General features: G+C 49.2%; 14 protein-coding genes across 14 annotated transcripts; 9 read left to right on the top strand and 5 right to left on the bottom strand.

Annotated features, from left to right (window-relative positions):
- Positions 1-28: 28 nt before the first annotated feature.
- On the top strand, positions 29-1,223 carry EDB91DRAFT_1076553 (putative delta 1-pyrroline-5-carboxylate reductase; the record flags this gene model as incomplete). Its single annotated transcript, XM_041314871.1, has 6 exons — positions 29-53; positions 106-400; positions 450-618; positions 672-921; positions 970-1,041; positions 1,102-1,223. 6 exons carry the CDS (start codon positions 29-31, stop codon positions 1,221-1,223), a joined length of 933 nt encoding a protein of 310 aa, XP_041184391.1.
- A 460-nt stretch (positions 1,224-1,683) lies between these two features.
- Positions 1,684-3,634, bottom strand: EDB91DRAFT_23691 (P-loop containing nucleoside triphosphate hydrolase protein). Its single transcript, XM_041326564.1, has 7 exons — positions 3,539-3,634; positions 2,913-3,486; positions 2,569-2,861; positions 2,345-2,513; positions 2,223-2,291; positions 2,111-2,166; positions 1,684-2,043 (listed from the first exon to the last, which is right to left on the bottom strand). Exons 1-7 carry the CDS (start codon positions 3,569-3,571, stop codon positions 1,891-1,893), a joined length of 1,347 nt encoding a protein of 448 aa, XP_041184390.1. The 5' UTR covers positions 3,572-3,634; the 3' UTR covers positions 1,684-1,890.
- A 79-nt stretch (positions 3,635-3,713) lies between these two features.
- Positions 3,714-4,629, top strand: EDB91DRAFT_1093305 (uncharacterized protein). The gene is made up of 5 exons (XM_041316804.1): positions 3,714-3,733; positions 3,768-3,833; positions 3,883-4,004; positions 4,065-4,461; positions 4,510-4,629. The coding sequence occupies exons 1-5, from the start codon at positions 3,722-3,724 to the stop codon at positions 4,555-4,557; spliced, it is 645 nt and encodes a 214-aa protein (XP_041184389.1). The 5' UTR covers positions 3,714-3,721; the 3' UTR covers positions 4,558-4,629.
- Positions 4,630-4,687: 58 nt separating this feature from the next.
- On the bottom strand, positions 4,688-5,514 carry EDB91DRAFT_1233352 (uncharacterized protein; the record flags this gene model as incomplete). The annotated part of the gene is made up of 4 exons (XM_041321089.1): positions 4,688-4,841; positions 4,895-5,249; positions 5,304-5,405; positions 5,460-5,514. The coding sequence occupies 4 exons, from the start codon at positions 5,512-5,514 to the stop codon at positions 4,688-4,690; spliced, it is 666 nt and encodes a 221-aa protein (XP_041184388.1).
- Positions 5,515-5,601: 87 nt separating this feature from the next.
- Positions 5,602-6,503, top strand: EDB91DRAFT_1076549 (uncharacterized protein; the record flags this gene model as incomplete). Its single annotated transcript, XM_041314870.1, has 5 exons — positions 5,602-5,761; positions 5,816-6,067; positions 6,127-6,281; positions 6,332-6,408; positions 6,464-6,503. The coding sequence occupies 5 exons, from the start codon at positions 5,602-5,604 to the stop codon at positions 6,501-6,503; spliced, it is 684 nt and encodes a 227-aa protein (XP_041184387.1).
- Positions 6,504-6,643: 140 nt separating this feature from the next.
- Positions 6,644-7,475, bottom strand: EDB91DRAFT_1192547 (translation initiation factor SUI1). Its single transcript, XM_041320552.1, has 4 exons — positions 7,278-7,475; positions 7,088-7,219; positions 6,996-7,033; positions 6,644-6,943 (listed from the first exon to the last, which is right to left on the bottom strand). Exons 1-4 carry the CDS (start codon positions 7,303-7,305, stop codon positions 6,800-6,802), a joined length of 342 nt encoding a protein of 113 aa, XP_041184386.1. The 5' UTR covers positions 7,306-7,475; the 3' UTR covers positions 6,644-6,799.
- Positions 7,476-7,482: 7 nt separating this feature from the next.
- Positions 7,483-8,101, top strand: EDB91DRAFT_1041667 (uncharacterized protein; the record flags this gene model as incomplete). The annotated part of the gene is made up of 2 exons (XM_041312939.1): positions 7,483-7,546; positions 7,596-8,101. 2 exons carry the CDS (start codon positions 7,483-7,485, stop codon positions 8,099-8,101), a joined length of 570 nt encoding a protein of 189 aa, XP_041184385.1.
- A 5-nt stretch (positions 8,102-8,106) lies between these two features.
- EDB91DRAFT_1093294 (PPP4R2-domain-containing protein) lies at positions 8,107-9,563 on the bottom strand. The gene is made up of 5 exons (XM_041316803.1): positions 9,287-9,563; positions 9,184-9,235; positions 9,082-9,130; positions 8,809-9,029; positions 8,107-8,757 (listed from the first exon to the last, which is right to left on the bottom strand). Exons 1-5 carry the CDS (start codon positions 9,339-9,341, stop codon positions 8,202-8,204), a joined length of 933 nt encoding a protein of 310 aa, XP_041184384.1. The 5' UTR covers positions 9,342-9,563; the 3' UTR covers positions 8,107-8,201.
- On the top strand, positions 9,564-11,197 carry EDB91DRAFT_1093292 (PAP2-domain-containing protein). Its single transcript, XM_041316802.1, has 11 exons — positions 9,564-9,754; positions 9,818-9,838; positions 9,895-9,960; positions 10,013-10,024; positions 10,080-10,104; positions 10,158-10,266; positions 10,318-10,389; positions 10,442-10,579; positions 10,630-10,706; positions 10,760-10,835; positions 10,888-11,197. The coding sequence occupies exons 1-11, from the start codon at positions 9,651-9,653 to the stop codon at positions 11,178-11,180; spliced, it is 993 nt and encodes a 330-aa protein (XP_041184383.1). The 5' UTR covers positions 9,564-9,650; the 3' UTR covers positions 11,181-11,197.
- A 188-nt stretch (positions 11,198-11,385) lies between these two features.
- EDB91DRAFT_1093286 (pyridoxal phosphate-dependent transferase) lies at positions 11,386-13,187 on the top strand. The gene is made up of 3 exons (XM_041316801.1): positions 11,386-12,595; positions 12,653-12,663; positions 12,718-13,187. Exons 1-3 carry the CDS (start codon positions 11,493-11,495, stop codon positions 12,819-12,821), a joined length of 1,218 nt encoding a protein of 405 aa, XP_041184382.1. The 5' UTR covers positions 11,386-11,492; the 3' UTR covers positions 12,822-13,187.
- A 60-nt stretch (positions 13,188-13,247) lies between these two features.
- EDB91DRAFT_23151 (uncharacterized protein) lies at positions 13,248-14,823 on the top strand. The gene is made up of 5 exons (XM_041326542.1): positions 13,248-13,947; positions 14,003-14,170; positions 14,224-14,428; positions 14,518-14,586; positions 14,678-14,823. The coding sequence occupies exons 1-5, from the start codon at positions 13,476-13,478 to the stop codon at positions 14,739-14,741; spliced, it is 978 nt and encodes a 325-aa protein (XP_041184381.1). The 5' UTR covers positions 13,248-13,475; the 3' UTR covers positions 14,742-14,823.
- Positions 14,824-14,837: 14 nt separating this feature from the next.
- Positions 14,838-15,984, top strand: EDB91DRAFT_1093280 (uncharacterized protein). The gene is made up of 2 exons (XM_041316800.1): positions 14,838-15,126; positions 15,215-15,984. Exons 1-2 carry the CDS (start codon positions 14,849-14,851, stop codon positions 15,861-15,863), a joined length of 927 nt encoding a protein of 308 aa, XP_041184380.1. The 5' UTR covers positions 14,838-14,848; the 3' UTR covers positions 15,864-15,984.
- Positions 15,985-15,993: 9 nt separating this feature from the next.
- EDB91DRAFT_23109 (uncharacterized protein) lies at positions 15,994-17,337 on the bottom strand. The gene is made up of 5 exons (XM_041326540.1): positions 17,001-17,337; positions 16,713-16,936; positions 16,545-16,614; positions 16,282-16,372; positions 15,994-16,223 (listed from the first exon to the last, which is right to left on the bottom strand). Coding segments are annotated over exons 1-5 (522 nt in total). The 5' UTR covers positions 17,136-17,337; the 3' UTR covers positions 15,994-16,221.
- EDB91DRAFT_23146 (P-loop containing nucleoside triphosphate hydrolase protein) lies at positions 17,232-20,072 on the top strand. The gene is made up of 9 exons (XM_041326541.1): positions 17,232-17,393; positions 17,444-17,636; positions 17,688-18,377; positions 18,432-18,596; positions 18,646-18,845; positions 18,904-19,334; positions 19,391-19,502; positions 19,558-19,750; positions 19,805-20,072. Exons 1-9 carry the CDS (start codon positions 17,316-17,318, stop codon positions 19,954-19,956), a joined length of 2,214 nt encoding a protein of 737 aa, XP_041184378.1. The 5' UTR covers positions 17,232-17,315; the 3' UTR covers positions 19,957-20,072.
- The last annotated feature ends 1,852 nt before the right edge of the window (positions 20,073-21,924 follow it).

Here is a 21,924-nt window from a genome sequence, read left to right as displayed (position 1 = left end):
CGATCACTATAGTTGACAGTGCTCTACCATGGGATACACCCTTTGTGTGCTAGGTAAGTGGAAGACTGTATATCATGATGTAGCGTTTCATGAACAGTTTGCTAGGATGTGGAACTATGGGGGTCGCAATCATCTCCGGGGTGATCAGTAGTTTGCAGTCCAGACAGAACACACATCAGTTCCCCAAGTGGGAGTCACATACGCCTGGCACATCCACTCCCACAGCTGACTTTCCCGATCCTTCTCTCCCCTCTTTTTTCAATGCAACTGTGACAAGGCTTGAGAGTGCGCAAAAACTGCAAAATACATTTGGACTCTTGGGAGGTCTTGGTACTTCTGTGCAAGTACTTGTCGGCGAGAACCTTTCAGCTGTTCAACAAGCAGATGTTGTCATTCTATGGTGTGTATTATCAGTTCGTGAATATTTCGTCTTTCTGATGGATCTCTAGTTGCAAGCCTCATCAGGCTCACGCTATCCTGTCACAAAGTGGAATGCAGGAAGCTCTGGTTGGCAAATTACTCATTAGCATTCTCGCCGGTGTGACCATAAACCAGCTTACTGGATGGGTTCCCCCGACAACCAGGGTTGTCCGTGCAATGCCCAATACCCCATGCAGGGTACGTGTCTTTCTGGTGCTTTACCTCTGAACGATCTCTAAGCACGCACATAGATCCGGGAAGGTATGACTGTCGTCAGCAACCTATCACTATCAGAGGAGACCGAGCTCGACCGATCAATTATCTTGAATATTTTCTCGTCCATTGGACGCTGTCGTTTTCTCGAGGAAAAACATTTTGACGCATGCACTGCGCTTTCTGGGTCTGGTCCCGCCTTTGCGTGTATTTTCTTGGAGGCTATGGCGGACGGTGGCGTCATGATGGGCCTCCCGCGGGCGGAAGCCCTCGAACTGGCTGCACAAAGTGAGCCTACTCGTCGCACGATGTATCATGGCTTATTGTTTCCCATAGCCCTGCAAGGCGCGGCACGGATGGCTCTCCAAGCAGGAGCACATCCAGCTCAAATAAAGGACTCGGTCACAAGTTAGTAACTCTTCACCCAAAGTCATAGATTGTGCTCATAGTTGCTTTATTTTCTGACAGCTCCCGGCGGATGCACGATAGCGGGTCTCTTAGCCATGGAAGATGGAAGAATTCGCTCAACCTATCGCTCGTGCAATTCAGATCGCTACAGAAGCGCGCCAGCGAACTCGGACAGCCCGTGAAAAAATAATTTTTTATTGTCAACATTGGTCTCGTCACTTGCATGTAGATGTAGCAAACGAAAAGTGTCCGATGTTGTACTTTAGACATCATGTATCCCAATCACGTCTTCGAGACCTCTGTTTCGAATGTAGAGGATCGACGAGTGCGCGGGTGGCTGCGCACACTGGCTCAGTCATTGTTTACCTATTGCTCCTGTAAAATGAGGACGGTCGTGTGTTAGCGACGCCGCCCAGAGTGTCGAAGAGCATCAGAAGAATGCACTGATAAATCTCGCACGCAATCAGACAAAATATATTGCTTCAGCTACTGTGGTTAGGTGTGATTAGCATATAGTCCTCGCAGTCATAACCTGCCACTCACCTCTTGACTAACTAGCTTCAACGATCCGAGTCAGCTAAGCGAGGGATAGTGATGTTAGTCCGAGGATATGCCCTGCGTGTGAACCTCACTGCTCTCTGAGCCTTAAGCTCTTCCACGAGGGCAAGCAAGTGGGGCAAAAATTGGCACAGGATGGAATTTTATATCGCTCATAAGAATGAGCGCCTCTCCGTATGAAAGCAGAGGGACGCTAAAGTGACAGAGCTCTGGTTTTGCGGACATAAACGCGAAGGCGAAGAATAAATGTGATTGCAATCGTAGAATACAGTGGTATCTTGCATGTCCAGGTCAGCATCGCGTCGCCAAAACAATGCAAAATGTGCTTACGATGCAATATACTACCGGTCTGGATGGACGATAGCGAATCAGTATTGTTTGTCGCAATAGATGAATCGAGGACTCACAGAACTCGTGAGTGTCGTCTGAGCGTTTGACGGTTTGCTTTTGAAGAGAAAAAGCGTGAGAGTTTTATATACTCATAGGGCCAAACAAGGCACAAACAACTTACTTTCCACGCCTCCTCGAAATCAACGGGAAGAATAATATATCTGTTCTTCCGTACAGCTGTTGGACCCAGAGCCATTACTAAGGATGGAGCTGACAGAAAAAGCTGAGCTGACCTTGGAGACCAGCTGCCTGTGCAATGGAAGATATTTCTGCGGAGGATAACCGGTCTGGTCTTGACACATCTGGATGATATGGTCAGCAAAGTGGTAGCGTTATTGACAAGAAGTCTGCATACAATCCTCGAGGTCTACGTCTGGACCAAGATTCATTTTACTAGTCACGGCTTGGAATATGAGGCGCTTTTCGCGCCTTGATGGTAGAGGAAATTCAATCTTCCTGTCAAGCCGACCAGGACGAAGCAAAGCAGGATCAAGCGTGTCTGCACGGTTCGTTGCCATAATGACCTGTCATAGTCGCAAAGAATTAGGAAGACCGAGATCCAACTGGGAAGATGTTTACCTTGACATTGCTTCCTTGGTCGAAACCATCCATCTGGTTGAGAAGCTCCAGCAGAATACGCTGTACTTCTCTGTCCGCTCCCGTTTGAGCATCGAACCGCTTGGTTGCAATGGCATCTATTTCATCGATGAAGATGATGGCAGGGGCGTTCTCCCTGGCAAGTCGGAAGACGTCACGGACCATCCGAGGGCCTTCTCCTAGATATTTCTGCACGAATTCACTGCCAACCACGCGAATGAAAGACGCAGTGGTGTGATGTGCAACTGCTTTCACAAGCATAGTCTTGCCCGTACCTGTATACTAGTCATTAGAACGCCAGCCACCCGGACTTAGAAGTAACACACCAGGTGGCCCATAAAGCAGGACACCGCGAGGCGGGTCAATACCAATCTTTTTGTAAAGGTCGAAATGCGTGAGGGGAAGCTCCACCGCTTCACGTATTTCCTGCTTCTGCAAGTCCATTCCGCCGATATCTTGATAAGAAACATCAGGTTTTTCCTCCTTTCCAAGCATAGCTATTGAAGAGTCGGCCTCTGGAGGAAGAATGTCCACAAGGGCATTTGAATGTCGGTGAAGGGCAACAGACGACGAGGGCTTGAGCAGCTCTCGGTCCAATGTCGACAAAATGCGCACGACGTAATTTGAGCCAGTGGTCGAACCCACGATACCAGTGTGCTGGTCAATTGCCTCCAGGAATTGCCCGATGACGAGAGGGACGGATTTGATGCGCTTCACCTCCTCCTGGGCACGAATGAGCTCACGTTTGAGATTCGCTTGCTCATCCTTTATGTAGCTTTCTTGAATATCGAAGAGCTCCAGATGACGCGCTAGCTTCTTGTACTTGGTATACAAGTCTTCCTCTTGCAATTCTTTATGGAAAGCGGCCTTCTCGGTCACGACAGACTCGAAGGTAGGCTCCTGATATGATTCCATGAGACTGAGTATCTTTCTTGATCACTAAGACACGTACCTCCTTCTGAATCTCCATTCCTACGTCCTCCATGATGTCAAGTAAATGTTTTGGCGTATGGTGTAGATGCGAGCCCTGGATGAAGCTGACGCGTTGGTGGTCGTGGCAAACCCTTTCCTTTCTGGTCATCTACATGTATAACTCCCAATTGAGTTGGTCTTCTTGACATTTAGCTTTCTGACCATGGCACACGTCGTTCAGGCTCTGGATCAGCCTTCGAATTACTAAGGACTCCCAGAGCAGAATAGAACGAGCGAAACAGAATGACCTCCTCTCCAAATCTACAACACTATACGTGAGGTTTTTTCCTCCATATACCTCAGCATAACTCACTGCCCACATAGATTGGTAATTTAAGTTTCTATACCACAGAAGAGCAAATATACGAGTTGTTCACTAAATGTGCCAGCCCGGAGGACGGCGGGGGTATCAAGCGAATTATCATGGGTCTTGACCGAAACACACGGTTTGTCTATCCATAGTCATTATATGCAGTCGACCAGTAACTGACCTCAGACCCGACCAGCACGCCATGCGGGTTCTGCTTCGTGGAGTACTACACCCATGCAGAAGCCCTTGCCAGTATGAAGTACGTGAGCGGCACCAAGCTGGACGAGCGTATCATCCGGTGTGATTTGGACCTGGGCTATAAGGAGGGCAGGCAGTTTGGACGGGGGAAGAGTGGTGGTCAGGTACGAGACGAACACCGCCAGGATTATGATCCTGGACGAGGTGGATGGGGTGCACAAGCGCAGAGGGCTGAGGCGGAGCGTCGGAGAGAAGTGGAGGAACGGTACGCGGATGCACAAGAAGGACCTGGTGCTGTTGCTGGTGGAGGCGGCGACTGGAAAGAAACTGAAACGGTGGTCCCTTCACGGAAACGCGGACGGTCACCAGATGATGAAGGGGATAACGGTCGTCTGGTATGTTCATCCCGGTTTCAGGTGATCCAATCATTGACAATGTTGCAGGGTCATCTTCGTTCACGCGTTGACGACATGGAAGTTGAACGAATGTGAACGTACTGGCTATTACGGTTTGATTTCTCTACACTCTTACTCTTGCCCGCGAGACAGACATCAAAATGTGAACTATGCAATACTAATTTATAAGATGCATCAACCCGAGCCGAAAGGATAATACAGTTGCTCAGTATACGACACGAGCACGTAGTTGGTATTTCCTTCCCCAGTGTTCTGGCTCATAATATGTCATGTGTAGTTGCCGGACAACATGGTGAGCTTCAGCAGTTGACGTAGGCCGAACCAAGTACCGCGAATACAAGGAGAATGTGTTGGTCGGCCTGAAGTAGAATCATGTGTCAGTCGCGGTTGGCAGTCATGAGACTAAACGTACAGCTCCACCTTCACGGCCCCACTCTTACCGTCCACACCATCCAGTCGAAAATCACGCAGATAATTTCCAACAGCTTGTTCAGACATTTTTCCCGGAAAGCCCCAGATGACGACATGCTTCATGCGAGAGTGAATAGCGCCATGAGGACCATTGCCAGAGAAAACTTTGCCTTGCGTTCCGTTCCTGTTCACTCGTCCAGGGTTGGATTGTGGAGGAGGGGCTGACACGGCGTGAATTGGTAGACTTCCCACGGACGATTTGTCGAGGGCTTGTAGGTTCTTGTACAACTGCTCAGGATGAGTGAGGGTGAGGTATGCTCGGCCTGTGGGGAGGAAGCGGTGGTAGTCGATGGCGACTAGTGAAATGAACTGCGTTATATGCGTCGGATTTTACAGGTAACGAGACTTACCATCTGTTACACCTAGAAGTTTGTCGCGAATGCATAGTCTGCGCACGTCAGCGGGGAGAGCTGAACGCGGTAGCTCTCGCAGCTGTATATGTATTCTGCCCTCTGAGAAAAATCACACTACTGAAAAAGGTAAAAGATAGGAGTATTTGAACATACCATCCACTCGCCGTGCAGCAGCACTCGTGCGCCGAATTGCTGTTGACTTGAACATCGCAGAACAAGAGCGATCAAATTAGAGTACGAGAAATTGTGCAGTACAGACACCACGTGATCACATGTACTTTAGACATTAACCATCATGTCAAGCAGACACGACGGAAGAAGGCGGGAGCGCAGCTGGGAAAGAGATGACAGGGACCGTGACCGGGGGAAGGATCGTTCGTCACGAGGCAGCAGAGCTGGAGGTCAAAGGGATGGCGGTCGTAAACGAGACAATAGGTCCCGCAGTCCAAGGAGGGGTACGTCGAAGTTGTATTACAGCGTCACATAAACAGCTTATCCCACCAATCCAGATAGACAAGATCATGACAGCCATCACAGAGATAGAGATTATAAGAGCTCGCGAAGGGAGGACTACGACCGCGACAGCCGCCGAGATGATAGGCGGCCTGACAGACGTGATGAGAGGCGCGAGCCTACCACTCGGGACAAGGAGCCAAGAGACAAGGACCTAGGGCATCAACGTGACCACCGACAACCAGTTGGCAGGCATGATGCAGAGAGGCTTCCAGAAAAGCCTTCACAAGCAAGAACTCCACCTCCAGGTTAGACTACATTCATACTACTCTGCGGTAGCATTTCTCATTATCGTCATCATTTTCAGGCCCATCTACTGATGCTGGTCCCTCCTCTTCTCAAAGGAGACCCAACCTCGATCCAGATGCCCAATCTGAAGAAGGGGAGACCATGGATGCCACTGACGCCGATGAAGAGGCTATGATGGCTGCAATGGGACTCAAAGGTTTTGGTACGACAAAGGTATGTTGGTCTTCTACCTCGTTACGATTTAAGATTTACATTGTTTTCAGGGCAAACACGTCGAGGGCAACCAAGAAGGCACCGTCGATATCAAGAAGATAAGGACATGGCGTCAGTACATGAATCGGTACGTGTACGCTCGCAATCTCAAGTTTCGTTCACTCATATGTACCTTCTCTTAGTCGTGGAGGATTCAACAGGCCACTGGATAAAGTCAAGTGAGTAGCACAACTCAAGCTCGCGCAAGATAAGTTGCATTTTCCCGCGTCTGAGAGACAACTTTCACTTCGACGCAGTACGCCTTATAGATGTTGCTTCATCTTTTCTGATGTCTTTGAAAATATACGCGAAGTCCAGATTTTTGAAAACTTAGTACATGAGAAAACATCTAATTGTTCAACAACTGGTGGTGGTACAAACGACATACATATCCACGAGTAAGTGAAAAAGGAGAACCGTACTGACAGAAACATTGGCGTCAACTTCAAAAGCTTGGATACCTCCTTCAACGACATGAACTAGAACCCATGCAGCTTGATGGTGTTCTTCGGAATGCCCTCCTCCGTAAGGAAGTGAACAATCTTAAGCCTCTGATCACCCTGAAGCTGGATGACTTGTCCCATTTCCTCGTCGTCGACGAGTGTGCCGTTGCAAGCGAACTCCTATGACAATTTGTTAGCGTCCAACCTGTAGGAGGGCATAGCATTAACTTACCTTCTTGAAAGCCTTCAAGAGTTTTTTGGGATCATACTCTGTTAACAGCTGAATCAGAGGATGATGCGCTGGCAAAAAGCCCTCAAACTCACCTTTGGGTAATCCCTGCAACGTGGTCAAAGTCTTCCTTCCGTTCCTCTGCTGAATACGGATATGAAGATAATTCTGCTGGGACCCAACGTCTTGGTTGCCTCCGAGAGGATCACCCTCGTCAGCAAAAGGATCTGAAAAGCGCCCAGTTAGCCAACTAGCTTATGGAGAAAATCTGTTAAGCAGACTCACCGAAAGCGTTGAGGTTCTGCACGTTCATGCGATGTGAAGAAATAGATAGATTTGAGAACTGAGTGGGGATGTATTGAGACAAGATGGTCGTTAGAGAAAGAATGCGCTTGATAGGTGTGGTGCGGCTCCGAACTTGGATAATCAGTGATTAGTCAGCATCTGATTCACTCCAGCGGGTGCCCGGTCAAAAATCTGAGGTGCAACGATGATCGTGGAAGGAACTAAACGCAAAAAGCCTCCGACTTTTGGTCACCTTCCAATCAATAGAGGTGGGTTTCGCGAGTTTCATTTCATGATTATACTGAGATTATTGTTCAGCCAAAAAGCTTAAGCAGTCATGGGTCGAGAGCAAGAAGATAAAGTCTCAGTGGAAAGCCCAGAAAAAACGGGAAGGTTCTCTTCAACGAAAACCTGAAGCTCTCCCCGATGGCGGCCCACCCCCCGCACATAACGAAATCCGTGATGGCAGTGACTCAGAAGAATCTGATTCCCCAAACTCCAAGGATCAAGAAATACATTCAGACACTTGTCCCTCAAATACTCCCGAGCGCAAGGAGCGACCAGCCTCAAGTACTTCAGCGGATGACGGGATTTCACTTCGAGAACTCAGCAGACAAGCTTACTCGCGCAATTCCCTTCATACGTACAAGGCGAATCCTAAAAGACACGATTCAAAACCTTCTCGCGGAGCCAATCCGCACCGAGGGAACATCAGAGGAGGGCGCGGTGCTTCCTTTGGAGATCGAGGGCACGAGAAGGGGCAACCCAATATGAAGTTTCGAATGACCGCCATGCTTGAGAAAATCAAGCGCGATTTCACTTGAATGAGATAGATGCATCCCGTTGATCGTGGTGCGCACATTCACGCTGAGTATATGTCACAGCTCTTACTCTTTTGTTCCCAGTTCAGATGCAAACACATCATCAGCCTTTATTTTCCTTATCCCCTACTCCGTCTGCCATTCTTTGATCACTGCCCCCCATATCATGTTGTCCCTCTCCTCTCACAAACCTTGCCTCCAGGCTATCCAAGAAAGGCTTCGAGCTCACCGTGGTCACAGCTGTAAGAGCTGTTGGATGATTACTCAAGTGGCCTGGGCTTGGGTCGTCCAATTCATCCACCAGGCCAAGTGCTTTGGGTGGCATCCCTTCCAAGGGTTCGACGTGCCCCATAGATTCCATGCCACTTAGTGTTAGTGGTGACGGAGGAGGACTTTGTGACTTTGAGCGTCGTGCATCTTCGTGATAAAAGGCTATGGGAGAGAAGAGTGGAGTAGTCGGAGTTGATAGTAAGCCAGCTGTCATGGATAGTGAAGATATTGATGGGAATTCTTGGCTGGACTCCGCGGGGAAAGCGTTCCACGAGGACGTAACCAGCAATGATTTCTCCACCGCTCGAAGATACTTCCCGAGAGCTTTATAATGTTGTTTTGGCCGTACGCAGAGCTCACAAACGCGTTGAATTGTGAAAGGAGGATCACTAAACCGATCTGCGATTAGAGATCGACGATGACCGCAGATGTGTGCATACTCATCAAATTCATGCATTTGCCTGAAAATGAAAGCTTTGATCTCGTCTGCTTCTTGCTGGTTCATGTACACTTTCGGAACCTCGTTGTGGTTGAGATCATTCTGTTCGCGAAGCGGGAATGGTGGTAACTTCAAGTTACCGAGTTTAAGGAGATCTTCAGACAGTGGTTGAAACTCCTCTACATTGCGAGGCGGCGGATCTGCTAGAAAGAGGGCGATATTCTGGGTGTCGAAGTCAAGCTTCAAAGAGCTCACATCAAACGAGCTCAATCACCTTATCCACCTTGTATTTGATCATGTCGCGTAGCAGGTCCCATTCTGTCCTGAAACACGATGAGTCGTACACGCGTGGATTTGGTTAGGTAGAAGAGCGCACTTGGGCTCTACTACATCAGCATCAGCAATTTGTTCTAAAACTGTGTCATAATCTAGATCCACGGTGTGAGTCCTGTTGAGTAAAGCGTGAACGACGCGTTCACCTGGGCTCCAACGAAAGTCTTGTGATATGTCGTATGCGCTCTCTATGGACGTCATGCTGAATTATCGAGACAGGTGATGCTGTGTTTTGGAATTTTGGACAGCCGCGGCTGCGGTGCTGTGATCGAACTTGGGCTCTAGTGTAGTGCCTCCAGATTTTCCACAGTTATATGCTGCACAAGGTGTGCGAAGGTACTAGTGTGCGAGTCGACCTCGATTGGAGTAAAAGAAGTTGTGCCGTCGGAACGTTTTCTCTAATGCCAAGTGCCAAGCCGGGTGTCTTATATGTAACTTATTTGTTTGCTACTCCCATGCGTCCTCTACCTTGACCCTCATTGACGACGAGCAATTTTACGATAAACAACGATGGCCTCCCTCAAGTTTTGGAATAACTCAAATTATGATAGGACTACCAAGCAAACTGACAAGAAGAGGCGCATGTCATTAATCAGGTCCTATGCTCCAGATTGGTCCGTCCATCAATTTCATATTACTTTCCATACATACTCATAATGTGTCCCGTCTCTGTGCAGGACTATCACAATTCTTCTGGCGTGAGATCGCCCGCTCGTACACGAATTAACCAGTTTTGTTGACGGCTTTCCACCAGGATTGTTTTCTTCGCCCTCGACGGCGTCCACGGCTTTCGACGGGGGTTTTCAGTGAACGATGAAACGTGAGATCCTATCTCTTTTCACACAAAATGATTGCTAATTTGATCAACGCAGCATACTTTTCCCGTGAGTTGAAACATAGTTCTGACCTGCGTCAGGCGCCCTGATCTCGTGGTTCCAGGTTTGCAGTCAAGGAACGTGTTCCGGTAAGCTTCATATCAGTTCCTCAAAGTCCACCGTAATATATGTTTGTGGACAGGATATTGCCCTGTACTTCATTGCAGCTGTAGCGCCACTCGTCATTCAGTTGGTGGTGAATTTACTCACTGTTCGGTCATTCTGGGATTACCATTGCAGCGCACTTGGTCGTAGGTTCTTTATATATATATGAAATCTTGACAATACTCACGAATGCATAGTCATCCTGGGACTTGCAATAACAGGGGCCATCACTCAGTTCACAAAGATCACTGTTGGCCGCCCTCGTCCAGGTCAGTGTTATGCAACACCTCATATCGTGCACATCTTTACGCGGACCTGTAGATCTGCTTTCACGATGCATGCCGATTCCAGGCTCCCATGACCCCACTTTTGGACTCTCGACAGATGCGATCTGCACAAACACCGACGAATCTATCATGATCGATGGTTGGCGCAGCTTCCCTAGCGGTCATTCCAGCTGTAAGTCGTCATGTCAATACGCATATAACCAGGTTGTGAGATATTTCCAGTGTCCCACGCCGGACTTGGCTTCCTCTCGTATTATTTGGCCGGGAAGATGCACCTTTTCGATACCAGAGGCCACACTGTAAGTGAACGAACGATTTCCACTCCAGCGATGCACTAAAATATTTCCCCCAGCACAAAGCTTGGATTTCCGTCACTCCAATCTGCGGAGCCATCCTGGTCGCCATTTCCCGCACCATGGACTACCGACGTTAGTCGATTTTCAGTATTACCTGTTTCTGACCTGATCTAATTTTTCACAGACCACTGGCACGATGTTGTAGCTGGAGCCATCCTCGGACTGGCTGTTGCATATTTCGCATATCGCCAGTACTTTCCTTCGCTAGCATCACCGATGTCTCATAAGCCACACCCCCCGAGAGTACGACGTGAAGAGGAGCTACCTACTGTCAACCCCGCAACTGACCGCGGTCAGTCCTATACAGATGGCATAGATGAAGAAGTAGAGTTGGTCGGTGATGTGCGTAAGCCTGACCCAGCTTTCGCTGAGAGACGGGGCGAATATGGGGTCAACGGTGGCGAAGCCCGCATTTGAGTGTTTTTTTTTTTTTTGAAATTCAGTGGTTCCTCCATGACTCTTCCATTATATTTTACTGGACTGTTTGTATAGCCGTAATCACTTTTTTTTTAATGCATGACATGAAGGAAGAACCGTTCTGCGTCGAGCAACTCCGCCTTTTTCAATCGGAGTCGTTCATCATAGATCGTGTTCTTCGTTCAAGCCTGACTCAGGGACATTATGTGAAGCGTTTGAGTCATATTAACCCCAAGCAAGGTTACTCTTTGACCTCGACGTGTCAAAATACTCGGCGCACAACATTAACTATTCCAAGGAAGTCTTCGTATCATGGAATCGAGAGCCATCAACTTTGGTGCAGGCCCATCTGCTCTGCCCACTTCCGTGCTTCAGGAAGTCACCAAAGGCCTGCTAAATTTCAACGGAACTGGCATCGGTATCGCTGAGATTTCGCATCGCTCCAAAGAATTCACTACGTATCTACAAGGCGTCGAACACAACATCAGAAAGCTTCTCGACGTCCAGCCCACGCACTCCATCTTGTTCACTCAGGGGGGTGGGTCCACGCAGTTCTCGGCTGTCGTGCTGAACATGCTGGCGCGACACCGCCTCCTCCACCCTGAGTTGAAAGACGAAGACCGAGTACTGGATTATGTCGTCACAGGGTCATGGAGCAAAAAAGCAGCCGAAGAGGCTAGGCGCATGGGAGGGAGCGTCAACATTGCAGCCGATTCTCGCAAATCTTCTAAAGATAAGAAAGCCTTTGATAACATCCCAACTGCAGATGCGTATTCCTTCTCCAAGGACCCAGCTCTCATTTACTACTGCGCAAATGAGACTGTGGACGGCGTGGAGTTTTCGCCTGACGAAACTTCACCAGCCTCCTTTCCCTTCCACCTTCTCCCAAAAGATGCACTTCTTCCTCTTGTCGGGGATCATTCCTCCTCCTTCATGTCACGACCAATTCCCCATCTCTCAGATCACGCCATCATATATGCTGGCGCGCAGAAAAACCTTGGCCCCGCCGGTCTCACCATCCTAATCGTCAGAAATGATTGTATCGTCGACGTTGACGCCGCTGCCAGGCTCGGGGCGATTCCAGTTCCGATATGCCTTTCGTACAAGACACTCGCGGATCATAACAGCCTGTACAACACTCCCCCAGTGCTCTCCATATACGTGACCGGTCTCGTTCTTGAGCACATGGTCCAGCTGGGAGGGTTGGACTATTATGCGGGCCTCACAAACCGTAAAGCAAAGAAGATTTATGATGCACTGAAGGATGGTGAAACCAAAGGCGTCTTTAAAAGTAAAGTGAAGGAAGGCTCTGGCAGTCAGATGAATGTTGTCTTCGATGTCCTTGGGGAAGGGATGTTAGGCAAGTTCATTGCTGGTGCAGAGGAGAGAGCCATGAAGGGTCTTAAAGGTCACCGGTTAGTACATCCTTCGAGTGTCGTCCATGACCCGTTTTCATTGTTTTTTCCATGCAGTTCCGTAGGAGGTATGAAGTATCATCCCCCTGTCTATAGTTTGTCGCTGACATTTCATCCGTCAGGTGTCCGAGTGTCCATATATAACGCCGTGACAGAACAAGAGACGGACCAACTCATCGCATATATGGAGCAATTCGCAGAACGGCACGAGGCTCACAAAGAGTGAACGGAGCATTAGTAGGACAATCATGGGTAATTCGGAACGTGCATGGTTCGGACTTCTAACGACTACGCAGCTATCCATCTGTATTCCCAGCAACCAGAGAATACGCCAGGCCTCAACTGCATGGTGGTAATTTGATTTAGAACATATGCCTTGATCTAGCACAGGCAGCAAGATTTACTTGACAGTGATAGGCGTAGCTGTCCTACTTCTGAGGTCCGAAATACTGTATTCTAGGCCCTTGACGCCACGAAGACGAGGTCGACGAGTCGCTCTGAGCTTGAGTACTAGGGACTGATTGACCTTGTTGTGGCCTCAGATAACAACCCTACAAGCTTCAAGCTTGTCATTGTGGCGTGAAGAGAGGGGCATCTTCCCAATATATTGAGGCATCAATCTTCTGGGTAGATGCCCCTCTCTTCGAAAAGCAACGGCGACTGCATCTCACGCCTCTCGTGCCTTAGACATTCTCAGTCCGAAGCATACGGTCCGTACAACCAATCGCGCAATGATCACTGCATAATACCATACGTGTTTTAGGGAGGCCTGAAGGTGAAATGTTGCGAGTCCAGTGTTTACCTTTGTGTCCATCCGTGCATGTGTTCATGTCATCATTAGCAGGCCCCTATTTTCATCTTCGCCTCACTCGCTTCACCAATGAATACCAAGTTCGAACTCTTTGCAAATGACAACAAGTCCGATGCTAGCGCACCTCCCTCGTACGACGCAGTCTCTACGTCCTCGTTATCAGCAGATTCCGTCCAATGCAGACCGCCACCTGTATTTTCCCAGATACGAATCAAGCAGACACGGGCCACCGTTCTATCGCTCATCCGTGATATGGTCTCCACTCCCGATTTTACCCCTGCCTCTATCACCCCAATAGTCAACGCCTGCGCTGCTGCTCTCCCAGCTGCAGAGTTTACCGACGTCCTGCAAACACCCAATATCGAGGGCCACACAGCAATGTATTGGGCAATCGTGAATAATCGGCCACAAGTCCTTTGGGCGTTATTCAAATTCATTCCAAGATACACGTCTGCTGCTGCATCCGACGTGCGTCTCGCGTGCATGACAACGAGCGATCATGCATTATTTATGAAGTTGAATTTGAAAGGCAACAGTAATTGTAAGCGCTGGTCATGCCCTTTCCGAGAGAGCATTGAGCATTTAGCACCAACCAGGCAAGGATGAACCTTTGAACCGCTCTTTGGGTTGCCCGCCAGATGAAATCCAAGTGCATGAAGGGGATGGATTGCCCGAGAATCAGTTCACTGCCAATTTCCGGATCAGGATGTTCCAGAAACGCTTGCGCATTGCACAGAACATGCGCATAGAATTGATTGCGAAAGGTATGCAATTCATATCTCTTCGCACTCGTATGATGACGTACCAGTCTCCGCAGGACGCATATGGTATTTACTCTTCTATACAGGGGATGAGGCGAAGTTGCGCGTCAGGCTTGGTCTTTCTTGGCATAGCTTGCCAGCGCGTCCAAATGCCGCACTTTTCATCAAGGCCCAGAAGGAGCAACCTGACTGTGTAACCCCACCTGAGGGTCTGCTGATAAAGTTTCAATTGGAGGAGACTATGTTGCTCTCACCTGAGGGGTAAGTGCAGATTTGTTCCGAGTCATCCGAAGGCAAGACGTCCTGATTGGTTTTTATTTGCTCCCCCGTTGGCTACGTTGATCTCAAAGCAACACGAGCAATTCTCACAGAACTTGCACGTCCATCGATGCTTCGTTGGGCAATTGGCTGATGTACGAGTAAGTGTTTTCCCGGTGCATTTATCTTGTCAATTGACATATTTTGTGACTCTTCTCCTTTGACGACTTGAACTGGCTCCTGTTGTTGTAGCAATACCATGTATGTAGACTCCGATGGCACCCTACATGCAAGGCTGGAGATGGAATTGACATAGCACTGGCAGATTAGTACGGGAGGACGAGGTCATTCTATACTTTTACTTAGTATCGTTATTCACCTTATTGCAAAAATTTGACTACCCTATTGGAACCGAATTACTCCATGTCGGATACCCCACCAGCTCACCACACCAAACACTTCCCTGTCCTTGCATACCCATTTAAAAACATTGCATTTCACCTCGTCCAGCGAGATGATGGTGCAAGCAACGGGACGGCTCTATGGCTTGGTGCCCAAGTCCTATCTATCTACCTTGCTGCCGAATTCAAGAGCAAATCCAGGAAGATTGTTGCAACTGGAATGACTAGTGATATATCGGTTCTGTATGATACAGTACGCCCCAAGGCCATAGAACTGGGCAGCGGAATCGGCCTCATGGCGTGCGTCTGATTGTCCATGGATGAGTGTGGAGAGCATCACTCACCCTCATTAACGCCTCTCATGTGACGGGTGCTTCGTGGATTCTAGTCTTGTGCTCGCCTCTCTAGGATATGATGTCCTTGCCACGGATACCGCGCACGTCTGCGCGTCCGTTCTGCGCACCAACATTAATGCCAATGCGCACCTCGTCCCTGGGCATATCCATGTGCGTGAGCTAGACTGGGGCGTTGACCCCACGGGGTGGATATGGGACGATCCTGCGTCGATCACATCGTCAGCACATTTGCCAAGAAGGGACGATAATGGCCGCGATGTCATCGCCCCGCCATTCGATCTGATTGTATCGAGCGATACGATCTATGATACGGCACTTGTTGCTCCTCTATTCGAGACAATCCACGCGCTGTCTGCTCTTTCATATTCCCCCGCTCACTCTCCACCATCGTCACTTTCCCGAACTGAATCGTCTCCTGCAATCCCTTCCATATCCCCCAACTCCTCCAGAAATCCGATCAGCAAGCCTCCGGTCATCTACCTTGCCGTCGAGAGGCGCGACCCCACACTCATCACGACAGCGTTTACACGTGCCGGTGAAGAGTGGGGACTTTTGTTCCAGCGCATCCCCGAGAAGAGGCTAAGACGCGCCGGTGTTGGTGTTGGATGGGACGCTGGGGAGTGGGAGGGTGTGGAGGTGTGGCGTGGAAGGTGGGATGGGGTCACAGGGGCTATCAAGTAAGATTGACAATGGGCTGTATGAAAGATCAGAAATGTGGGTGTTGGGATTATTGGTCGTCATCCGGTTGATGCTATGTCATTTTTTGTTGGTGCAATTACCTCTGTTATTAAATTTTCTCTTACTCAGTTGGAATGAAAACAAGCAGACGCTAGATGTGATTATGTCTAGTATGTGAACATCATCCAGCAGGGGGGAGGGATGTGGAGTGTCGCGTTCGTAAGGTCAGACAAAGTCATGAGTACGGAGGGTATCTCCAGTTAGATAAGCAATCAAAGGATGGGCATCGTAAAGTCATGGTTGGTCTGTGATTAGTATTTTCACCGCGTATCAAAAGGTTGTACGCGTTTTTGTGGTATCTTCCTACGTGGAAGTGATTGGTATTCGCGTACAGATAGGGAATGAGAGCAACCTGACGTACATGACATTATCAGAGGCGTATGACCGCCCTCTGCCTCACCCTCCCGACGCGTTGAGACGATGGTGAGTGTACGATCAAATCCATGGTTTGACTGAGAACGCAGGGTTGAGTCGATTTTATCCCTTTACGCAGAGTGGCCAAGATGAAGGATCCGAGAGGATGGAAATAGGATGCGAGGAACAGTGAAATGAAACGGAACCGATGTTGACAGAACAAAGAGGATGCGTATAAGAAAGAAATTTTGGAGAAATCGCTGCACGTACCAGATCTCTCCATGTTTCTTCCTCGTCATTTTCCGTCTGCAGCTGATATATCTGCACGAAGCCTCTGAACCTACAGAAAATGCGAGAATCAGCATCGATCAAATGACACGACCACACATATGTATGATAGAAGAGCGTGAGGCATGAAAGAACGGGGATATCACGCACGTCAGCTCGCCTTCCTCATTGACGTCCAAAAATTCTCTGAGCTCCTCTTTGGTCTCTTCACTAAACGGTGCACCATTTGTGTCTTGTGCCCACGCGTCTAGCCCTGCAGTATCAAGAATAGCACCATCAGGAGGTGTGAGGAGAGTCACGGAGTCTTGATTTAGGGGACGCGCTGGGGATGGTGTGCAATACTTGGCGAAGATATGACGAAGACAGCGTTCGAGCTGCAGAAACCATGAATATCAATCGGCACCGTCATGCAATTTCGGAATGCGAGTAAAAACATACCTTGTCAGAAATCGCGCCGTCAGCATCAAGCAACTGGGCATCAAGCTGGGGGTTTCGCCTGCCCTGCTTGGATGATGGCTCAGGCGTCTCCGGGCGAGGGGACTGCATACGCAAGTCAAATCCGTTGGGTGCCATCACTGTCCTAGAGCTCGATGGTGGATTGATACTTTGGATCAAATCACTGAAATAGATGAGCGCGTGCTCATCGTGCTGCACGTGCCCCGACAAAGGGCTCCATCGCCCAATTCGGAACCCTAACGCTTCTTCTCAAGTACGGTCGAGGTCGTTGAGTCCGACATCTAGGAGAACTTTGTAATGGCAGCACGAGCAGAACCACTTTCCATAGAATCCTTGCTGCAGAAACAGAAGGAGGAGCGTGAGGCTGCTTCGAAGGCGAGTCTGGTCGTGTCATTAAAACAAGAGATACTCATTTAGTTCATCAGCCTAAATTCCTCTCAAAAGAAGAGCGTGCAAAGATCGCTATTGCGAAACGTGCCGGAGAGCTCAAAGAGCAACGAGAACGCGATGAGAGGACACGAATGGACCGTGAAGGCCTAGAACGTGAAGCTGAGGAAGTGCGGCAGCGCGACCAAGAAAGGGAGCGTGCTGCTAGGTACAGCAGTGCTCCTGGTCGACGTATGATTTCCTCTCATTCCGAGCCACTTGTATTGATGATGTGCTATGTAGATGACGACAGAGAGTCAAGATATGGACATCCCGAAAAGGATAGCCGACATGGACATGGCCATGGCCATGGGCGGAGAGGTCGAGGAGGCGGTCCACCTCCAGATGACCGCCGCACGCAGCCCCCAGCGAAACACATACCCAATGCTCCGACGGGTCCAAGGGCTGATCGTCTCAAAAACTCAAACCCGCCTTCTGGCCCTGTCTCCTCCACCGCCTCCCCTGCACCCATAAGCAATAGTAATAGCGCCGGTAATGGGAACGGGAACGGCTCTCTTTCCGAGCCCAGTACATCCTACGTACCTCCCATGACTGAGAGCGACCTCAGTGCCGTACGTGATCGCTATCTTGGTGTGAATACCAAGAAGCGCAAGATCCGCAAAATGAACGACCGGAAATTCGTCTTTGACTGGAATGTAGAAGAAGACACGTTTTCGAGCGATTCTCCTGTTGCTGTTGGTGCGAACCGTCAGGGTGCGCAGGTGATGTTTGGTCGTGGCCACGTTGGTGGATTTGACGATGGTGGTGGTGAGAGGATTGGTCGAGGGGCTGCAAACTTGGCGGATGCAATGGAGAGAAGGAAGGCAGCGAAGACCGGTATTGATGAGAGGCATTGGTCGGAGAAGCCGTTGGAAGAGATGAGGGAGCGTGACTGGCGGATATTCAGGGAGGACTTTAGCATTGCTGCTCGAGGTATGTCTGGCTATCCCTATGTGTTAGGCCGCAGGCCCTAACGATAATATTAAGGTGGTTCGATACCCCACCCCCTGCGTTCATGGACAGAGTCACAGATCCCAGAAAAAATATTAGGTGTAATCGAGAAGATTGGTTACAAAGAGCCCTCTGCCATCCAACGACAAGCAATTCCCATCGGACTGCAGAACCGCGACATCATTGGTATTGCAGAGACAGGTACAGCTTTTTCCTGTTTATCCTACCTCATGCACTAATACCGCGACAGGTTCCGGAAAAACAGCAGCCTTCGTCATCCCTATGCTCACCTTCATCTCCAACATGCCACCTTTCACAGACGAGAACCGTCACCTCGGTCCCTATGCACTCATCCTCGCCCCTACGCGTGAACTTGCCCAGCAGATCGAGGCTGAGGCACGCAAGTTTGCGTCGCCACTGGGCTTCACCTGTGTGTCCATAGTCGGTGGTGTATGTCGTCTCAAATCCTCTCAAGTCTCGGAGCTTGTACTGATTCTCATGTGTTTAGCGCGCAGTGGAAGAACAACAGTTCAACCTCCGTGAAGGAGCCGAGATTATCATCGCTACGCCTGGACGTCTCAAAGACGTGCTAGAGCGGCATGTGCTCGTGCTCTCTCAATGTCGTTACATCGTCATGGACGAAGCTGACCGCATGGTGCACCTCGGTTTCGAAACGGACTTGTTGTTCATCCTTGACAAGCTCCCGAGCGAGACAATGGCAGGCGAGGATACTGGAGCAATGGACGTCGACGGCGAGGAAGTAAAGAAGGGTCGCACTCGGGTAACGACCCTATTTAGTGCGACTATGCCGCCTGCCGTTGAAAGACTCGCGAGGAAATATCTCAAGAGACCTGCCACCATCACTATCGGTGAAGCTGGTCGTGCGGTCGACACCGTCGATCAGAGAGTCGAATTTGTCAATGGAGATGAGAAGAAGAAGTTTGTCATTTCATTGATGCTCTTCGTGGCACAATATTAATTCTGCGCAATTACAGGCAAGTGATGCTGGAGATTCTCAACAGCGGCCAATATCCGTCACCGATCATTGTCTTCGTCAACCAGAAGAAGACAGCAGACATGGTGGCAAAAGACCTTTCACGCGCTGGGGTATGTTCTTTTGTCATTTCCACAGTTGTTCGCTGACATGTGTACTTGAATTTAGTGGTCTGCGGCAACTCTGCACTCTGGAAAGACACAAGAACAGCGTGAGGCTTCGCTCCAGTCACTACGTTCCGGCGACGCCGATATTCTTGTTGCCACGGATCTTGCTGGACGTGGTATTGATGTCCAGGATGTCAGTCTCGTCATCAACTACCAAATGGCAGGTACCATTGAGGCATATGTGCATCGCATCGGTATGTAATCTATCTCCCCTTATCTAAGTTTTAAAGTGATTAACGGGGGTGCAGGTCGTACAGGTCGTGCGGGCAAACAGGGTACGGCGATCACCTTCTTGACAAATGATGACGACGAAGTTATGTACGTATCTGTTTATTTTTTTTGTTTTGGTTGTGTTCTTGCTGCATTGGCTTTGACTTTCCCTCGGGGAGGAAACCGATGACCGCCTGGCCAAGAATTTCTTTTACTTCTCTAAGCTCGGAACACGGCTGACTATTTGCTTCTGTAGGTACGATCTCAAACAAGGTACGACCTTTTTTTCCATTCTCATACTTTGCTTCCGCTGCCACGACGCTGCCTTGGGATTCTGGTTCTATCCTTATCTTCGTGTGGCAATCCCCTATATATTGTTCCTTTTTCTTCCGGGCGATTTCTCTTCTTAACGGCTCGCTATCATGCGGGATATGTTTATCGATGTGGCCGCTTGGTCGATCATCAGCCTACAGTGGGAGGTGATTGGGGCCTCCGACATTGGCGGGAACCCGGGATTCCGTGTCCGTGTCGTCCCACCATCGCTCAACCCCATTGGTGTCCTTGCATATGACCAGCGTTGCTCCTCTGAGGTGTTGAGCTGACTTCCTGGGTTGTTGTATTCATATCCATTTGCAATTTTTTTAATCCCGCTGTCCCGTGCTTCTCTCCGACTTTCTCTTTCTGCTAGTTCTAGCTCTTTTTCTTGTCAGACATGACAGTTTTATCTTTTTTGTCATCCGTCAGGTGGCGTCGCATGTGCTTCTTCGGCACCTTTGTTGTTGTTCTACTCAGTGAAGGCCACTTTGCGTTTATATTTGCGTTCCTATTTCCGTCTCTCCCGACTCATGGCGTCCGTTAATCTTTATATTGACCGGCTTCTCGCACAGAAATATCCAAAAGCCCCGTGTCCAAAGTGTCGCCTGAACTCGCAAAGCATGAATCAGCGCAGCACAAAGTTTCACGAGAGATGAAGAGGAAGCGTGATGCGGATGATATCGGCTGAGTAGCCTTGAGTATTGTGTATGTAAGGCTGTTAATTATGATGTTGATGTTGAAAGTGTTGCAGTACTGACGAATCAATGCACTGGGATCGTTGAGGATCTGTACCGCCAACAAGGCGAAGCCAGTACGTAAGATGATTGGATATAAGTGAGTTGGACTAACTATATTTTACTGGCGCAGAGGTTGGGCTAATCAAGCGCGTAGCAGCATGCTGTGAAATGTGCTCTGCTGCGGTACCTCAAGCTTGAGCGCAACGCCACACCACTCCAACGGGTACTAGTAGTTGTTGCTACGGGGACAGGATTGGGCTGAACAGGGGCAGCGTCAAGAATAGCATGTCATTGACCGCGTTCCACGCTTACTGGACGATTTGCAAATAAGCGTACTAAGTTGTTATATGATAACACCGAAACGCCGACCATTCGTCGCGATCGTATGGGTTCATGAGGAAGTGGGGTCAAAGCGTGGGTGAAAGTTGTGGATGTAATTACCTGAACTAATGGACAACTTTCACCCCCCAAGGCTAGCACTGGCTTGGTGTGCACCAAGCAAGACTTGGAGGTAGGTTATTGGTGGAGGATATTTAATATTAATTGGCCAAGGACTACAGCAAGTCCTCGGTGTGAGAATGACTACAAAGTGACTACACATACTGATCATTAATGGGCGCCGGTATTGGAGTTGCCTTTTTTGGATTGCCGCCTATGCCGCCTTGCGTCGATCGCGCATGAGTGAAATGCCCGCCCTGCTCCCGCGATTTCGTAAATACGCACGTACGAATTGCCGATGAATGCGGGGAGATAAAGTAAGCAAAGGAAAGGATGACGTGTAAGGGTGGGGTTGGATGTTAATTCTATTGGAGCGGGAGCGTTTAAACTTGAGGAATTGAGTTACAAAAGTATACGACGATAGAGAGGGAATCTGATTTGCTTCTTGTTCGGTTATGAAGTTACTTTGGCCGAGTATAAGGATACAAGATGCTAGTCCGAGAGGTCTTGGCAAGAGACTAGCTGAACGGAATGAAATTCGGAGTGACACGTGAGCTGAAGATATCAACGGATCATGACGGAGGTGGTACACTGGACGCAGCTTGGCACTGCTCTAGATGTACTAGGCCTGGGAGTCGTACAGGCTAAAATGTTACACGTGGAGGATA

The sequence above is a fragment of the Suillus paluster genome (assembly GCF_016628075.1).
Source record: "Suillus paluster strain FC165 chromosome Unknown EDB91scaffold_1, whole genome shotgun sequence".
Taxonomy (NCBI): Eukaryota; Fungi; Basidiomycota; class Agaricomycetes; order Boletales; family Suillaceae; genus Suillus; species Suillus paluster.
This window is presented reverse-complemented; position numbering and strand designations above follow the sequence as displayed.

What these genes read in the sequence shown, in the direction of transcription:
- EDB91DRAFT_1093292 (XM_041316802.1), top strand. Translation starts at nt 9,651, where the DNA reads ATGGCCTCCCTCAAGTTTTGGAATAACTCAAATTATGATAGGACTACC. An exon ending in CAGTCAAGGAACGTGTTCCG is followed by an intron (nt 10,105 to 10,157) that starts GTAAGCTTCATA and finishes GTTTGTGGACAG; the next exon opens with GATATTGCCCTGTACTTCAT. An exon ending in CCCTAGCGGTCATTCCAGCT is followed by an intron (nt 10,580 to 10,629) that starts GTAAGTCGTCAT and finishes AGATATTTCCAG; the next exon opens with TGTCCCACGCCGGACTTGGC.
- EDB91DRAFT_1093286 (XM_041316801.1), top strand. Translation starts at nt 11,493, where the DNA reads ATGGAATCGAGAGCCATCAACTTTGGTGCAGGCCCATCTGCTCTGCCC.
- EDB91DRAFT_1093305 (XM_041316804.1), top strand. An exon ending in CCAAATCTACAACACTATAC is followed by an intron (nt 3,834 to 3,882) that starts GTGAGGTTTTTT and finishes CTGCCCACATAG; the next exon opens with ATTGGTAATTTAAGTTTCTA. An exon ending in GGTCTTGACCGAAACACACG is followed by an intron (nt 4,005 to 4,064) that starts GTTTGTCTATCC and finishes AGACCCGACCAG; the next exon opens with CACGCCATGCGGGTTCTGCT.
- EDB91DRAFT_23151 (XM_041326542.1), top strand. Translation starts at nt 13,476, where the DNA reads ATGAATACCAAGTTCGAACTCTTTGCAAATGACAACAAGTCCGATGCT. An exon ending in CATAGAATTGATTGCGAAAG is followed by an intron (nt 14,171 to 14,223) that starts GTATGCAATTCA and finishes CAGTCTCCGCAG; the next exon opens with GACGCATATGGTATTTACTC. An exon ending in GGCAATTGGCTGATGTACGA is followed by an intron (nt 14,587 to 14,677) that starts GTAAGTGTTTTC and finishes CTGTTGTTGTAG; the next exon opens with CAATACCATGTATGTAGACT.
- EDB91DRAFT_1093294 (XM_041316803.1), bottom strand. Translation starts at nt 9,341, where the DNA reads ATGACGTCCATAGAGAGCGCATACGACATATCACAAGACTTTCGTTGG. An exon ending in TCAAATACAAGGTGGATAAG is followed by an intron (nt 9,030 to 9,081) that starts GTGATTGAGCTC and finishes TTCGACACCCAG; the next exon opens with AATATCGCCCTCTTTCTAGC. An exon ending in CAAATGCATGAATTTGATGA is followed by an intron (nt 8,758 to 8,808) that starts GTATGCACACAT and finishes AGATCGGTTTAG; the next exon opens with TGATCCTCCTTTCACAATTC.
- EDB91DRAFT_23109 (XM_041326540.1), bottom strand. Translation starts at nt 17,135, where the DNA reads ATGGCACCCAACGGATTTGACTTGCGTATGCAGTCCCCTCGCCCGGAG. An exon ending in AATGAGGAAGGCGAGCTGAC is followed by an intron (nt 16,615 to 16,712) that starts GTGCGTGATATC and finishes CATTTTCTGTAG; the next exon opens with GTTCAGAGGCTTCGTGCAGA. An exon ending in AAGAAACATGGAGAGATCTG is followed by an intron (nt 16,373 to 16,544) that starts GTACGTGCAGCG and finishes CTGCGTTCTCAG; the next exon opens with TCAAACCATGGATTTGATCG.
- EDB91DRAFT_23691 (XM_041326564.1), bottom strand. Translation starts at nt 3,571, where the DNA reads ATGGAGGACGTAGGAATGGAGATTCAGAAGGAG. An exon ending in AGACGTAGACCTCGAGGATT is followed by an intron (nt 2,292 to 2,344) that starts GTATGCAGACTT and finishes CATATCATCCAG; the next exon opens with ATGTGTCAAGACCAGACCGG. An exon ending in ATTTCGAGGAGGCGTGGAAA is followed by an intron (nt 2,044 to 2,110) that starts GTAAGTTGTTTG and finishes TCTCTTCAAAAG; the next exon opens with CAAACCGTCAAACGCTCAGA.
- EDB91DRAFT_1093280 (XM_041316800.1), top strand. Translation starts at nt 14,849, where the DNA reads ATGTCGGATACCCCACCAGCTCACCACACCAAACACTTCCCTGTCCTT. An exon ending in AGCGGAATCGGCCTCATGGC is followed by an intron (nt 15,127 to 15,214) that starts GTGCGTCTGATT and finishes CGTGGATTCTAG; the next exon opens with TCTTGTGCTCGCCTCTCTAG.
- EDB91DRAFT_1192547 (XM_041320552.1), bottom strand. Translation starts at nt 7,305, where the DNA reads ATGAACGTGCAGAACCTCAACGCTTTCG. An exon ending in GCAGAACCTCAACGCTTTCG is followed by an intron (nt 7,220 to 7,277) that starts GTGAGTCTGCTT and finishes GGCGCTTTTCAG; the next exon opens with ATCCTTTTGCTGACGAGGGT. An exon ending in GTTGCAGGGATTACCCAAAG is followed by an intron (nt 7,034 to 7,087) that starts GTGAGTTTGAGG and finishes AGCTGTTAACAG; the next exon opens with AGTATGATCCCAAAAAACTC.
- EDB91DRAFT_23146 (XM_041326541.1), top strand. Translation starts at nt 17,316, where the DNA reads ATGGCAGCACGAGCAGAACCACTTTCCATAGAATCCTTGCTGCAGAAA. An exon ending in AGCGTGAGGCTGCTTCGAAG is followed by an intron (nt 17,394 to 17,443) that starts GCGAGTCTGGTC and finishes TTAGTTCATCAG; the next exon opens with CCTAAATTCCTCTCAAAAGA. An exon ending in CATTGGTATTGCAGAGACAG is followed by an intron (nt 18,597 to 18,645) that starts GTACAGCTTTTT and finishes ATACCGCGACAG; the next exon opens with GTTCCGGAAAAACAGCAGCC.